A 13,220-nucleotide genomic window follows, 5' to 3' on the forward strand; every position below is an offset into this window, starting at 1 on the left:
ATGGGTGTGATCATTATGTATGTCGAGTGTTCCAATAAAGTTCATGTAAAAAAAAGAAAACAGTGAAGGCAGAGATTATTGCATTTTCTTATATTGATCAATATAATCACTTAATACAACATACTAACTTTGCAGATTTCTGTCTTGATTTACCTTGAAAGCCAGAGGGATTAGGAGGAGGGTGTGTTAATTTTGAGAGCTGTACAGAGCAAAAAATCTCTGTAACTCTTGTATTTAAATACTATTTAGCCTTCAGGTTCATCCTTTATGCTCCATTTAGAAGATTCATGTGTTCATCTGTGCCCTCCCCAAGTTAGCCAGTGCAGGGCTTATGTTATCTTCTGTGTTCTTCCTATTTCTTTTTGTCTTAGCCCCAAACCCATCACAATCCTTTTTTTCAGGAATTTCTAGTGTTGGCATGTGTGTTCTCTCTCACTCTCAGAATCCCAGAGAACTTTGTTTTTTCCTCTTTCATGACCTTTAACTTTTCTAACACATTATTAAAGACCTTTGTCTACCAGATGGGACACTTCTTGAAGAAAGGTGGGCCTTTGTCTAGCCCATCTGTAGAGACTCCTAGTGTCCCAGAGCTTTACCATTACTGTGTGCTCATAACCCTCTTGTGGAGCTGAGGAACTCCATTCTCCTGGGGCAGAGGGATCCATGGATAGCGCTGTTGAAAGCTCTGCAGGATGGACCTGCAGACGAGTAACTGATGGAATGCCCAAGAGTGACCTCATAAAGCAGAGGCTCCATCATGGGCCCTCTCTGCTGCCTCTTGGAATCCAGATGCTGAGGAAATCCCTAAGCAGAGAGCTTTCGGATGGGTGATAAAAACAAGGAATAAAAATTGAGAAATTGGAAAATGTCTGAGCCCTTTCAACAGGACTCCTCAGAAGTCTTTTCTAGTTCACTGTTTGATATTGCATCAGATGTGCTGTATGAGAGATTCAGGAAATTTAAGTAAATATTCTTTGGTCCTCTGTTAAGAAATGTGTGAAGGGTACTGTAGTGGCAGGGTGTCAGTCTCTTCCACAGACACAGCTGCTTCTCAGATGGCAGTCTAGTTTCCCTGGCAGTCCTGGTGAAGTTGGCACACTGTTACTGACCCACAGACTGAACAACTAGTTTAACTCAGTACTATCTTTTTCTATTGGATACTGTATTAACAATTTGAGGGCTTGTAAAAAAATGGATCCTATCTCAAGTCAGACAAGGAAAAGTGTGCATCATCTCTTTATAGATTGTAAAGGTGTATAATTCTGTCATTTTATTTTGTTTTGAGATGGGGGTTGTAGCTATGTTGCCCAGGCTGGTTTTGAACTGGCCTCGAGTCCTCCTTCCTGTTTCCTGAGTGGCCAGGACTACAAACACATACCAGCATGCCCAGTTACATTCTATATTTTTTTAGCTTTACAAGACTGGGTTTGTTACATGCAATAGGAAAAATAATATTATTTGAGAAAGTTTGTAAAGCACAGATAAATGTAGTTAAGTTAATGACTTGTAACCTCATCATCCTTAGGCAGACAGTGTTACTATTTTAGCATATTTCCTGCTATTTCTAACCTTTTTTGCACAGGTGAGAATTTAAAGCTGCAAACTTTGAATTTTAATTTGCTTTTATATTTTGCTCTCTACCAGATCAAACATTTTCCCAAAACATTTAAAAATACATAGACATATGTTAGTATCTGTATTTCATGAGATAGATGTACCATAGTTTATTCAACAAGTTCTTTTTGTTAGATTTAAATTGGCTTAAATCCTTGCTATTGTAACTAATACTGGGATAAACACCTCTAGCCAAAGTTACTGTTTGCATTTAGATTCTATTCTCAGGATAGATTCTGTGGTAGAGAGGAAACAAATAATTCTGGTGTTCTTTAAAGAAGCTGATCAACTTAGATTTCCCTGGTGGGTTTTGAAAATGCCCTACCCTACTCTACTGTTGCCAGGATTAAATATTTCCATGTTTAAGTCTTTGCTAATTTTATAAATGAAAGTAATGTATTACTTTGCATCCCCCTGATATTTTGGGGAAAGTATTAGACATTTGTATTTCTTTCATGAATTATGTGCCCATTTCCTCCTAGGCTGTTCAGTGTTTTAAAAAAAATCATTGATTTGTAGCATTTGTATTGATGATCATTTGATTCTTATCAGTTTTTCCTACCAGACTGATCATATTTAATTTGTTCACATTGCATCCCCAGTGCCACAGTCTGCATATAGTAGTTATGCAATAAAAATATGTTGAATAAGTAAATGATGATTTTTATTTTGGCTTGCAAAAGCGTGGCCATTCTTTTTCATAGGCTCAGGGAGAGGGAACTGAATGGGAACAGGCTTTGCATGATCATCATGCATATTTAATTTATTGCTATTTAAAAGTATGTGTCAATTTATATCGACAGACGCCTGTCCCTACCAAAAAAAAAAAAAAATATTTATTGTGGGGGACTCTAGATCTGTCATGTGGTAACATACCTCTTTTTGCTTGTTTGTTTTTTGTTTTTTGAGACAGGGTCTCACTATGTAGTTGAGGCTGACCTGGAACTCACTATGTAGCCCAGGCTGGTCTCGCACTCACAGTGATCCTCCTGCCTCAGCCTTCCGAGTGCTGGGATTACAGGAGTGTGCCACCCTGCCTGGCTAAATTACCTCTTATTTACCTTTTCGACAGGAGGAAAGATGAACAATGTCAAGCATTTGTGAAGAGAGTCACAACGAGTCGTCTCTTTAAGATAATCATGATTAGCACCATCTCAATGAATGCGTTTTTTATGGTCTTATGGACTGATTATAAAATAAGATACCGCTTGTTCAGGCTTTTTGAGGTAAGCATTTTTTTCTGTTTTATTTGTTTTATTCTGAAAAAAGTTGTGAGGTTTTGAAAGTATTTTGTTTCAAGAAATTTTCCATAGAATTTTCATGATTGTAATCCCTGCACCAGGGAGGCTGAGACAGGATCACTAATAGTTTGAGGCCAAGCTGGGCTCCGTAGTAAATTTAAGAACAGTCTGAACTACACAGTGAGACCCTGTCTCAAAAGAAAGAAAGAAAAGAAAGGAAGAAAGGGAAACTGTCATATCCTTTAAAAACATACTCCAAGGTCTGGCAGGTGGCAGAAGCAGCTGAGGTAACATGCTTTTAAGTCTGACTGAATTTTCTCCTAAAAACAGCAACTAGAGGACAAAACAAAAAACTCATGGTAGCGTTCACAGCACAAAGAGTCACTAAGGTCTATAAAAAAGGCATGGATGGTATCAGCCTGTGTGGGGAGGAAGCAGAAGGAAGTCTGAGTATTCACTGGAAAGCATGAAGGGTGGATATGAGAACAGCAGTTGGCATTGGGCTTGGTGTTTCCTAAGCCACTAGTGGGTGTACAGAAGTTTCTGATGGAGCTGGAACAGAACCAGGTACCTCTAAAATCAAGTCACTACATTTTAAAAATTATTTTATTTTATTTTTTTGGTACCGGGGATTGAACTTGGGTCCTTGTGCAGCAGGCAGCAGAACTACTGAGCTAAATCCCCAGCCCAAGTCACTACATTTTAAAATGTAACAAGAAGACAGAAGAAAGCTCAGTGAAGTTAGAACCACATTTTCTTCTAAAAGTTCAGGTAAACCAATTTCTTATTTTTAAAATGCAATAGAAAAGGATGCAGGTAAAGCAGCATACAAGCTCATTATAAGAAACAAAACAAAACAAAAAGAGGTGGAGAATCTTCTCCTTATGGATAATGAAAGCCCATTACAAACAGATGAAACTGTAGCATGTGATTTAACAAGGTAAATATTTAAGAAAATAATCAAGTTAAAAAATTAAAAAATGAAGTGATAAATCTTAAGAAAAAATGAGAAATGTAAGAAAAATAATTTTAGAAATGAAGACTAAAGCAGACCAAGAACAATTAAACCTAACAGAAAATAGCTAAGAGATACAATGCAGGATTAAATGGAGATTTTTTTTTAAGGATGAATATTGTTAATGGAAAAAATATCCAGTGTAGTGATAATAGGAATGCTGGATTTGAAACAGAGCAAATACTAAAATCTATCATATGGAAACATTACCTGACATAAAAGATATGAAACTGTATGTTGAAAGTGTACATTGTGTACCTGAAAATATGGACTTAGAATAACTAACACCAAAACATCCTAGTAAAATTGTTGGATTTTCAAGGAAAAGGAGTAGAGGAAACTATAATCATCTAGGCAATGTAGCTTATAAACAGAAGAGAATTATCATAAGACTTTACTATCGTAGTACTTTATGCTGAAATACTATGGAGAAACACATTTAATGTATTCAGCAAAGAAAATGTGAACCATGAATTTTGGATTAGCAAAACTGACTTTCAAATATAAAGGGCAAAAACTGTCATTGACATTCAAATATTTGGGGAATAGTCTTCCCATGAGCCCCTTCCTTAGGAACCTAATAAAAACGAGGTGGCAGCCAACCAAAATTACTAGAGAAACATCAATATTAATGCCTCTGATGATGAATATTAAATACATAGTTGTTTGTAAAACTAATAATAATTGTGGTGTAATGGAAAATATAATGAATGTATCCTCTGACAATAGAGACATTATGGTATGATTAAAAATGAGACAGTGGGGAAAGCCAGTGCACAACTTTTAAGCCATTTTTAGTAATCAAATTAGTAGTGAAACTACTAGTCATGTTATTTTGGAACTGCTGTATGGGTAATTTGGGATAAAGCACATGGGTACTTTGATAATTGTTTCTTTTTCTCCCTACCACCTTAGTGCTGGGGATTGAACCCAGGGCCTCATGTATGCTAACCAAGCACTGTATGACTGAGCTACATTCCAAGCCCAAAATAGTTAATTTCTGTCTCCTGTGTTCTTTAGAACTAGGGAGTTCATGGAAGAAAGGAGAAACAGATTTACTGACAAAGTTAAAACCCTGTAGTTCCACTTTTAAGTTGGAAGTATCATCATAAACTAAGTTATTTTATTTTAATCATTAAATGACCTTAAATATTGATCAAGTTAGATATCATGCATTCTTAGTGCCCGTAATGTAATGTTGCAGGACCATTTCTCACTAAAAGAAACCAGAGCTTCTTAGAGAAATAACTAGTTTCAGGTCTAAGACAAGAAATGTATACCAGATGAGATGTGAATATCTTATCACATATATAACAAGGAAGCTATTACAGACCACTGTGGATGCAGGAGACAAATGAAGATTCTTCTACTGGCTCAAGATGGGACAATTTGAGGTTCATGGAAGATAACAATTGCTATGGACTGGAACTCATCACATAACCTATGAGGTTATAATGCTTTCCAAAACAAAACAAGACAAAACACAAACCTAAGTGGCCACTCTTGGAGGGTGACAAGGATCTGATTCTTTATCTTGAAATATAAATTAAGCAAAAGAATCAACCTTTACTGACCTTTCAAAGATGTGCTGTAACCCTGAAAGGTCACCTACCATGTGTGGTTTCTCAGTGTTCATATCTTTATGAAGTATCTCAGTAAACAAGTGAAAAAACCGATAGAATATCATCATTAAAAAAACCAAAAATTCCCAGTCAGGTAATGAATCTCGGCATTGAAAGAAAGACAAACTATTGGAACAGCAGCTATCTCTTTGTAGAGATTGAACCTGAATCACACAGCTTTTGGAATCAGCTGCCTATTTTCAGGAAATAGGAGGATTGTACATTCAACAAAATCCAGACTGGAATAGTCTACACTACTTTTTTCTTTAACAAATTGTAAGAAAATGAAAAAGGAAATGGGAGACTTTAAAAAGATGAAAATTTTAAATTATAAAAGAGCAAAACTAAACTACTAGTTGTAGAGATACATACATGAGTTTCTAAATAGAAAGAAATTTGCCAGGCAGAGTAGCACATGTCTATAATCTAGCACTTGGGAGGCTGAGGCAGGAGGATCGCTGTGAGTTCAAGGCCAGCCTGGGCTTCATAGTGAGTTTAAGGCCAGCCTGAATTAGAGTAAGATCCTTTCTCAAAAAAACCTAAAAGTAAATAAATAAATATTAAAAATAAATATAGGGCCAGGGATTTAGCTCAGTGGTGTTGCCACCTGCTTCTCAAGCTCAAGGACCTGAGTTCGATCCCTGGTACCACCTCCCCCCCAAAAACCCCACAAAAATCCAAAACCAAAACCAAAAAACAAAAAACCATAAATAAATAAATATAAAGAAATGCAAGGAAGTGGTTACTATAATGTCTGAATAATGGTTAATTTTTGTGAGGACTGAGATGTTGCACTTGGAGAATGTCTGGAAAAATTCTTCTTGACCTGGATAGTAATGAGAGGGATGTTGGTCTTGCAATAATTCATTAGGTTATATGTGGCTGTATATGTGTATTTTATTTTATAATAAAAGCGTTAAAATTACTTTGTGTATCTTCATTTAGAGTAAAAAGCACATTTCCTTCTTGGTGATGTAAAGGTTTAGGGTCATCATAATCTGGTATTAGAGACATTTGGGTGGTGGAATACCCAGATTAACACTTGAAGCATGCAGAGTCCACATGGTACTGCTTTTGTGAACAACAAATTTCATGAGATACACAATGAACCAGGCTAAAAAAAATTGATGTCAGAGAATAGCATAGAGATTACTAGAGGCTGGAAAGGGTAGGAGCAGACAGAATGAGGGGAAGTTGGAAAGCAGCCACCTAAATACAGTACTGTTAGGATTAGATTCTAGTGTTTCTCAGTACAGTAGGGAGCCTACTAAATTCAATATCCAGTATTGCAGAAACAAAGCAAAACAACCCCAGCCTCCACAGAAAGGAAATCAGAAGAAATAAAAATGATAACCTACAAAAAGATAAATTAAATACACAAAGAGCAATAATGGAGGAATTGGAGAAGAAAAATATATGACATATAGAAAACAAAGCAAAAGTATTAGTAATTAAATGTAAGTGGGTTGAACTCTCCGATTAAAAGGCAGAGACTGGCAGAGTGGATTTTAAAAATCCAATTGTATGCTATCTATGAGAAACTTATTTTAGACCTTTGAGGCTGAGATAGGAGTGCCATGAGTTCAAAGCCAGCTAGGGTACATGGTGAGTTCAAAACCAGCCTGAACTACATAGTGAAACACTGTCTCAACTCCCCCAAATGAAACAACAAAAACAACAAAAATCCTCATTTAAGATCTTAAGATTCAAATAGGTTAAATGTGAGAAAGGATGAAAAAGATATATCACACAAAAGAAAGATGGACGCTGGAGTGGATATCTCAAAGTAGGGAGTAATACAAAAACTGTTAAAAGAAACATAGTATGCCAACAAAAGGATCAGTTCATTGAGAAGACATACTAATTTTTCTCTAGTACATATGGACCATTCTCCATGATAGACCATTTGTTAATCTATAAAATAAACCTCAATGAATGTTTTAAAATATTGAAACCATAAAAAATATCTGACAACAGTGGATTGAAACTAGGAATCAAAAGCAGAAGAAAAGGTGAACATTTGTTAAATATGTGTAAATTAATACAATTTTAAACAACCAGTAGGTCAAAGAAGAAAGCACAAGGGAAGAAAGTAAAATGAATTAAAAGCACAATGTTACAAAATTTGCAAGCTGCTGTAGAAGTAGTGCTCAGAGGGAAATTCATATTTTAAAATTTGTGCATTAGAAAAGGAGGATTTGGCTGTCTGGGGTGGCATATGCCTGCAATCTCAGCACTTGGGAGGCTGAGGCAGGAGGATTGCTGTGCGTTCAAGGGCAACCTGAATGAACTACAAAGTGAGGCCTTGTCTTAAAAAAAAAAAGAAAAAGGATCTCAAATCAGTAACCTAACTTTACACCTTACAGACCTTGAAAAAGAAGAGCAAAATAGACCTTAAGCAGAAAGAAGGAAATAAATTAGAATATGATAAACAAAATAGAGAAACAATAGAGAAAAGTTGTTGGTACTTTGACAAGCCTTTACTTTTTTTTCACATTCCCCACCACTGCCTTCAAACCTTCTTCCCCTCCCCATTTACAGAAGCTTTGTTTCCATTTTTTCCTTCTATTCTCTTTTTTCCTTTTTCATTCTTTTCCTCTCCTCCCTTGTTCATCTTCCCATTCGAACATGTTCTTCCTACTTCCCAATATCTGTTGTCCCCTCTGCTCCTTGTTCATCCTTGGGGTTTCCCACACACGAGAAACAATGAGATATTTAAACATATGCGTCTAATTTATTTCACTTAAGAATATGGTCTTGAGGTGCATCTAATTTCGTACAAATGACTGAGGTTTATCCTTCTTTAAGGCAGAGTTGTTCTCCATTGTGTAAAAATGACACATTTTCTTGATTCATCTATCTGTTAATGGGCATATGGGCTGTTTCCAAGATTTAGCTATTGTAAATCATGCTACTATAAGCATGGGTGTGCATATATCACGGTGGTATAAGGCTTTGAGAAGATACCTCTCAGAGGAGAACAGCTGGATAAAATGGTACCTCTAGTTTTAGATTTTTGAGGAATCTCCATGCTGACTTCACAGTGGTTGTACCAGTTTACACTCCCACCGGCAGTGCAGAAGGGCTCCTTTTCCCCCACAGCCTTGTCAGCATTTGTGATTGGTTGACTTCTTGATGATAGCCATTCTTTATGGAGTGAAATGAAATTTCTGTGTTGTTTTCATTTGTGTTTCTTGAATGACCACTGATGTTGAACTTTTTAATATATTTATATGCTGTTTGTTTGTTTATTTATTTATTTATTGTTTGGTATCAGGGATTGAACTCAGGACCTTGCACTTGCCAGGCAGGTGGCAGAACCACTGAGCTAGATACCCAGCTCTATTTGCTGTTTATATTTCATCTGAGAAATATCTATTCATTCCTGATGCCCATTTTTGGATGGAGTCTTTAAATTTGGAGGAGATATGATTTTTTTGAGTTCTTTATATATTTTAGATATTAATTCTTTGTCTGAAGAGTAGCTGATAAAAGTTTTTCCCAATCTGTGGGTTGTGTCTCTTTACTCTGTTAGTGGTTTCTTTTCTTTTCTGTTTGGTACCGGGGGATAGAGTTCAGACCCTTGCACTTGGGAGGCAGAGAGTGGTACCACTGAGTTAAATCTCTGGCCCTGTTGGTGGTTTCTTTAATATGATGTGATCCTAGTTGTTGATTCATATAATGTATCCTGTGTGTTTGGGGTTTTGTTCATAAAGTCTTTGCCTACTCTTATGTCTTTTAGAGATTTACCTATTCTATATTCTAGCAGATTAAGTGTTTCTGTTTTGATATTTAGATCTTTGATCCATTTAAATTTTAGTTTAGTGCATGGTGAGAGATATGGGTCTAAGTTCAATTTTTGGTGTGTGGAAAGCCAGTTTTCCAGGACCATTTATTAAAAACGCTATCTTTCTTCCAGCAAAGATGTTTGGCTCCTTTGTGCTTGGAGTTGTTTTCTTCAGTACCTTTGATCCTTATGTCTTTTTTTGCCAGTACCATGCTGGTTTTATTGTGGTACCTTTGTAATATAACTTCATATTGGGGGTTGTGATGCCCCTTGCCTTGATTTTGTTGCTCAGAATTGCTTTTGTTCTTCTAGGTCTTTTCTAATTTAAGGGTTCTTCTAACTAATTTTAGGAATGTTTTCTGTAGTTCTGTGAAGTATGCTATTGGTACAGTATTTTGATTGGAATTACATTAAATCAACACAACAGTTTTGAAAATATGGCCTTTTTCACAACATTGGTTCTGCCTATCCAAGAATAAGAGGTATCTTTCTATTTTCTGATATCCTCTTCAATCTCCTTTTTCAGAGTACTGTAGTTTTTGATGTATAGGTTTTCTACTTTACTTGATGCTACTCTGAAAGGAGTGGTTTCCCTAATTTCTCTCTCAGTGAGTTTGTTATTCGTGTACAGGAATGCTACTGATTTTGTGAGTGTTGACTTTGTATTTTGCTCTACTACTGAATTTGGTTATTAACTTTAGGAGTCTTTTGGTAGAGCTTTTGGGGTCTTCTATGTAGAGTATCATGTCATCTGCAAATAAAGATAATTTAAATTCTTCCATCCATATCCTTGTTCCTTTTCTTTCTTTCTCTTCTCTGATTGCTGTGGCTAATGGTTCCAGAGCTATATTGAACAGGAGTGGTCATAGTGGGCATCCTTGTCTTGTTCCTGATTTTAGAGTGAAAGCTTTCAGTTTTTTTACCATTAAGTATGATGTTGGCTGTTGGTTTGTCACAGATGGCTTTTGTCAGATTGAGTCAATGATTTTTCTGTTCCAATATTCTATAGGATTTTTACTATGCATGGGTGTTGGACTGTGTCAGATGCTTTCTCTGTGTCTGTTGAGATGATCGTGTGGTTTTTGTCCTCAGTTTTGTTAATTTGGGGTATTACATGTATTGAATTGCATATGTTAAACTCTGCATCCGTGGGATGAATCCTACTTGGTCAAGGTGTATAACCTTTTTGATGACTTGCTATGTTCTGTTTGCCAGTATCTTATTGAGGATCTTTGCGTCTATGTTAATTAATGAGATTTACTTATAGTTTTTTGTTTGTTTTGGTTGGTTGGTTGGTTGGATTTTCTCTGATTTTGGTATCAGGATAATACTTGCTTTTAGGAATGAGTTTGGAAGTACTACTTCCCTTTCAATTTCATTAAAGAGTTTGAGGAGTAGTGGCATTATATCTTCTCTAAATTTCATGTAGAACTCACTCAGCAATGAATCTTTCAGGACCTGGGCTTTTCTTGGTTGGTAATTTAAAAATTATTTATTCAATCTTATTGACTGATATTCCTGGGTAGCTCCTGCTAAATGTGGCTCACCAATGAAATGTTTTGTGGTGCTCTTTTCTCCTTCTGGAACTGGTTTCCAGGTTTTTCCTGTCTTGAACAAAGAACTGAATGAAATGAGAGAGAAAAAAAAAGGTAACACTGCTGGGCATGGTGGTTCATGTCTGTAATCTCAACACTTGGGAGACTGAGACAGGAGGACTGCTGTGCGTTGGAGGCCAGACTGGGATACATAATGAGTTCAAGGCCAGCCTGAACTACATAGTGAGCCTTGTCTCAAAAAAGAAAAAATGCGAACAAAGTTTATTTGAATATGTAAAAGTGAAGAGTGGAGGTGAAAATGGCTCTGCAGAGTGAAATTGGGCTGAGTAAGAAAGGAAAAAGCTGAGATGTATAATGGAAGCTGGGAAATGGGGAAAAAAGTGTTCAAATGGGATGGAGAACAAGGGAGGATGGAGGGGAAAACGAAGAAGGGAAAACAAGAAGAAGTACACCCTGGAGGACACAAGGGCGGGCTATCACGAGAAGAGCTCCAATAGCCTGTATCTGAAAATCTTTCTCTGTCTTGGAATGTTTTCTGTTTTTAATTCTGTGAAGAGGATTTTATACCCTTTGTGCTATTTTCTGACTCTTCATTGATTCTAATTAATCTTACGTTAGTCTTTTTTACATTGTCTACCGGATGTTGGATTGACTTTTCATAGACTCTTGCTATTTTTAAGATGATCACCAACCACAATTCTGCCTTCTCAATCTGTTTATTCTATTTTTGTACTGATTGATTCTGCCACATATACTTTTAGTACAAAATTTTAAAAATTAAAAAAAAATTTTTTTTGTACCAGGGATTGAACTTGGGACCTTGCACTTGTAAGGCAGGTGGCACCGCCACTGAGCTAAATCCCTGGCCCTTTTAGTAGAATTTTTAATATCCTGGATTTCTATTTGAGTCTGTTTTATAGAATCCAGTTCTTTTCTATGTTAGGCATTTATGGTTTCCATGTCTTTCTTAGGCTCCTCTTTTTTTAAAAAAAAATCTGTATATACTGTAGATTCACTAACCATGTTCTTCATTGTAGTCATCATCTCTTTAGTTATTTGTGTAATTATTTCTGATTTTTTTTTTTTTTGAGACTCATTCATCTACTTTGTTACTTCTCTGGCTACTGTTTCAGAAAGTTCAGCTACATGGTTTTTTATTTCTTCTGCCACAATGCCCTTCCGGATTTGCTTTGGGCAAGCTGGAGGTCTGGGGTTGCATCTTGCTTCTGTGTGTTCTCATTTTCTGATCTTTAAAATTTGTTTTCTGTGTTGATGCTTGTAAGTTGCTTATGGTAGGTAGTTTTACTATTAGTATCTAGAGCTCTTTAGGAAATGGCTACTTTTCAGAGATGTCCTCTAGGCATAGCTGGCTTTTGGCGTTTGAGTCTGTCCCATGATTGTGGGTCTTCAGTTTATTAGGGATGAGAGGTTGCTGCCTATTTGGCTTAGCATCTAGTTCTTTGGTGCTGGACTATAGTATGATTATGACCTCAAGACAATCTTGATATTGGCATACAAGGAAAATCAGTTGATCACAACAACTATGTCACCTTAGCTAATATGGTGCAATCAACAATAATAGCATCAAGTACACACTGGAAAATGATAAACTGTTATAATTATTAATTTGTTGCCTTTAACCATACGTACAAGATTTACTGTTATATAACAAAATTTAAGACATATCGGGCAATTATAAGAACTGCTTTGATATGGCTGTCGCCAGTTTTGTTAGCAACCTCCATTTTATACCTTAAATTTCCATTTCCTACATCACGTGTCATTGTCCCTAAGTGAAACTGATGCGTGAGTAAGGCTTGTTCATATAAGGAATGGATCACAAATAATGACCCCTGAGTGGCTGCTGTGCATCTGATGGAATTCTCTGACCCACTTACACCAGCCACCCACTATATAACCAAACCCCTTCCACCTAGCTCTCTCTCTTCTTCTTCCTCTGCCAAGTAGGCCACTGGGCCACAGTGGCTCTACAATAAATCTCTCATACGAGCTCTGTTGGTGTGTAGAGTGATCTTTGGCAGGCGCCAGTTTCTTTCAGTTATATATAGTAAATATCCACTGAATAGAGTGATTTTACCCCAAGGGGAGAAAATTTAAAATGGAGAAAAGGAAAAAATAAAGAAATAAAAGAGGAAAAGATTAGAAGTAAGGCTGAAGGACAAAGGAAGATTAAGCAAACCTCAGGAAAGTGGTGATAAGACTGAAGGGAAAGATAGAAGGAAGAAACAAAAACAAGAACAAAACAAAGTGAAAAATTAAAAACAATGTTCATACTCACAAAAAAACCCAAAACAAAACAAAAAAATAAATTTCACTGTAATTTCAAGCATGTGATTATCTTCTGGGGTCTACTGTTTTGTGGCA

The 13,220-nt window shown here is 36.4% G+C and overlaps 1 protein-coding gene across 1 annotated transcript in view; it reads left to right on the forward strand.

Moving 5' to 3' along the window:
- The first annotated feature begins 762 nt into the window (after positions 1 to 762).
- Positions 763 to 13,220, forward strand: part of Catsper3 (cation channel sperm associated 3) — a 53,313-nt gene continuing 40,855 nt past the window's right edge. The window contains exons 1-2 of the mRNA XM_010614082.3: positions 763 to 963; positions 2,687 to 2,840. Coding sequence (XP_010612384.1) covers positions 866 to 963; positions 2,687 to 2,840 — 252 coding nt within the window. The 5' untranslated portion in view covers positions 763 to 865. The remainder of the gene's footprint in view (positions 964 to 2,686; positions 2,841 to 13,220) is intronic.

The sequence above is a fragment of the Fukomys damarensis genome, unplaced genomic scaffold, assembly GCF_012274545.1.
Source record: "Fukomys damarensis isolate Sample0158 unplaced genomic scaffold, DMR_v1.0_HiC HiC_scaffold_9, whole genome shotgun sequence".
Lineage (NCBI taxonomy): Eukaryota > Metazoa > Chordata > Mammalia > Rodentia > Bathyergidae > Fukomys > Fukomys damarensis.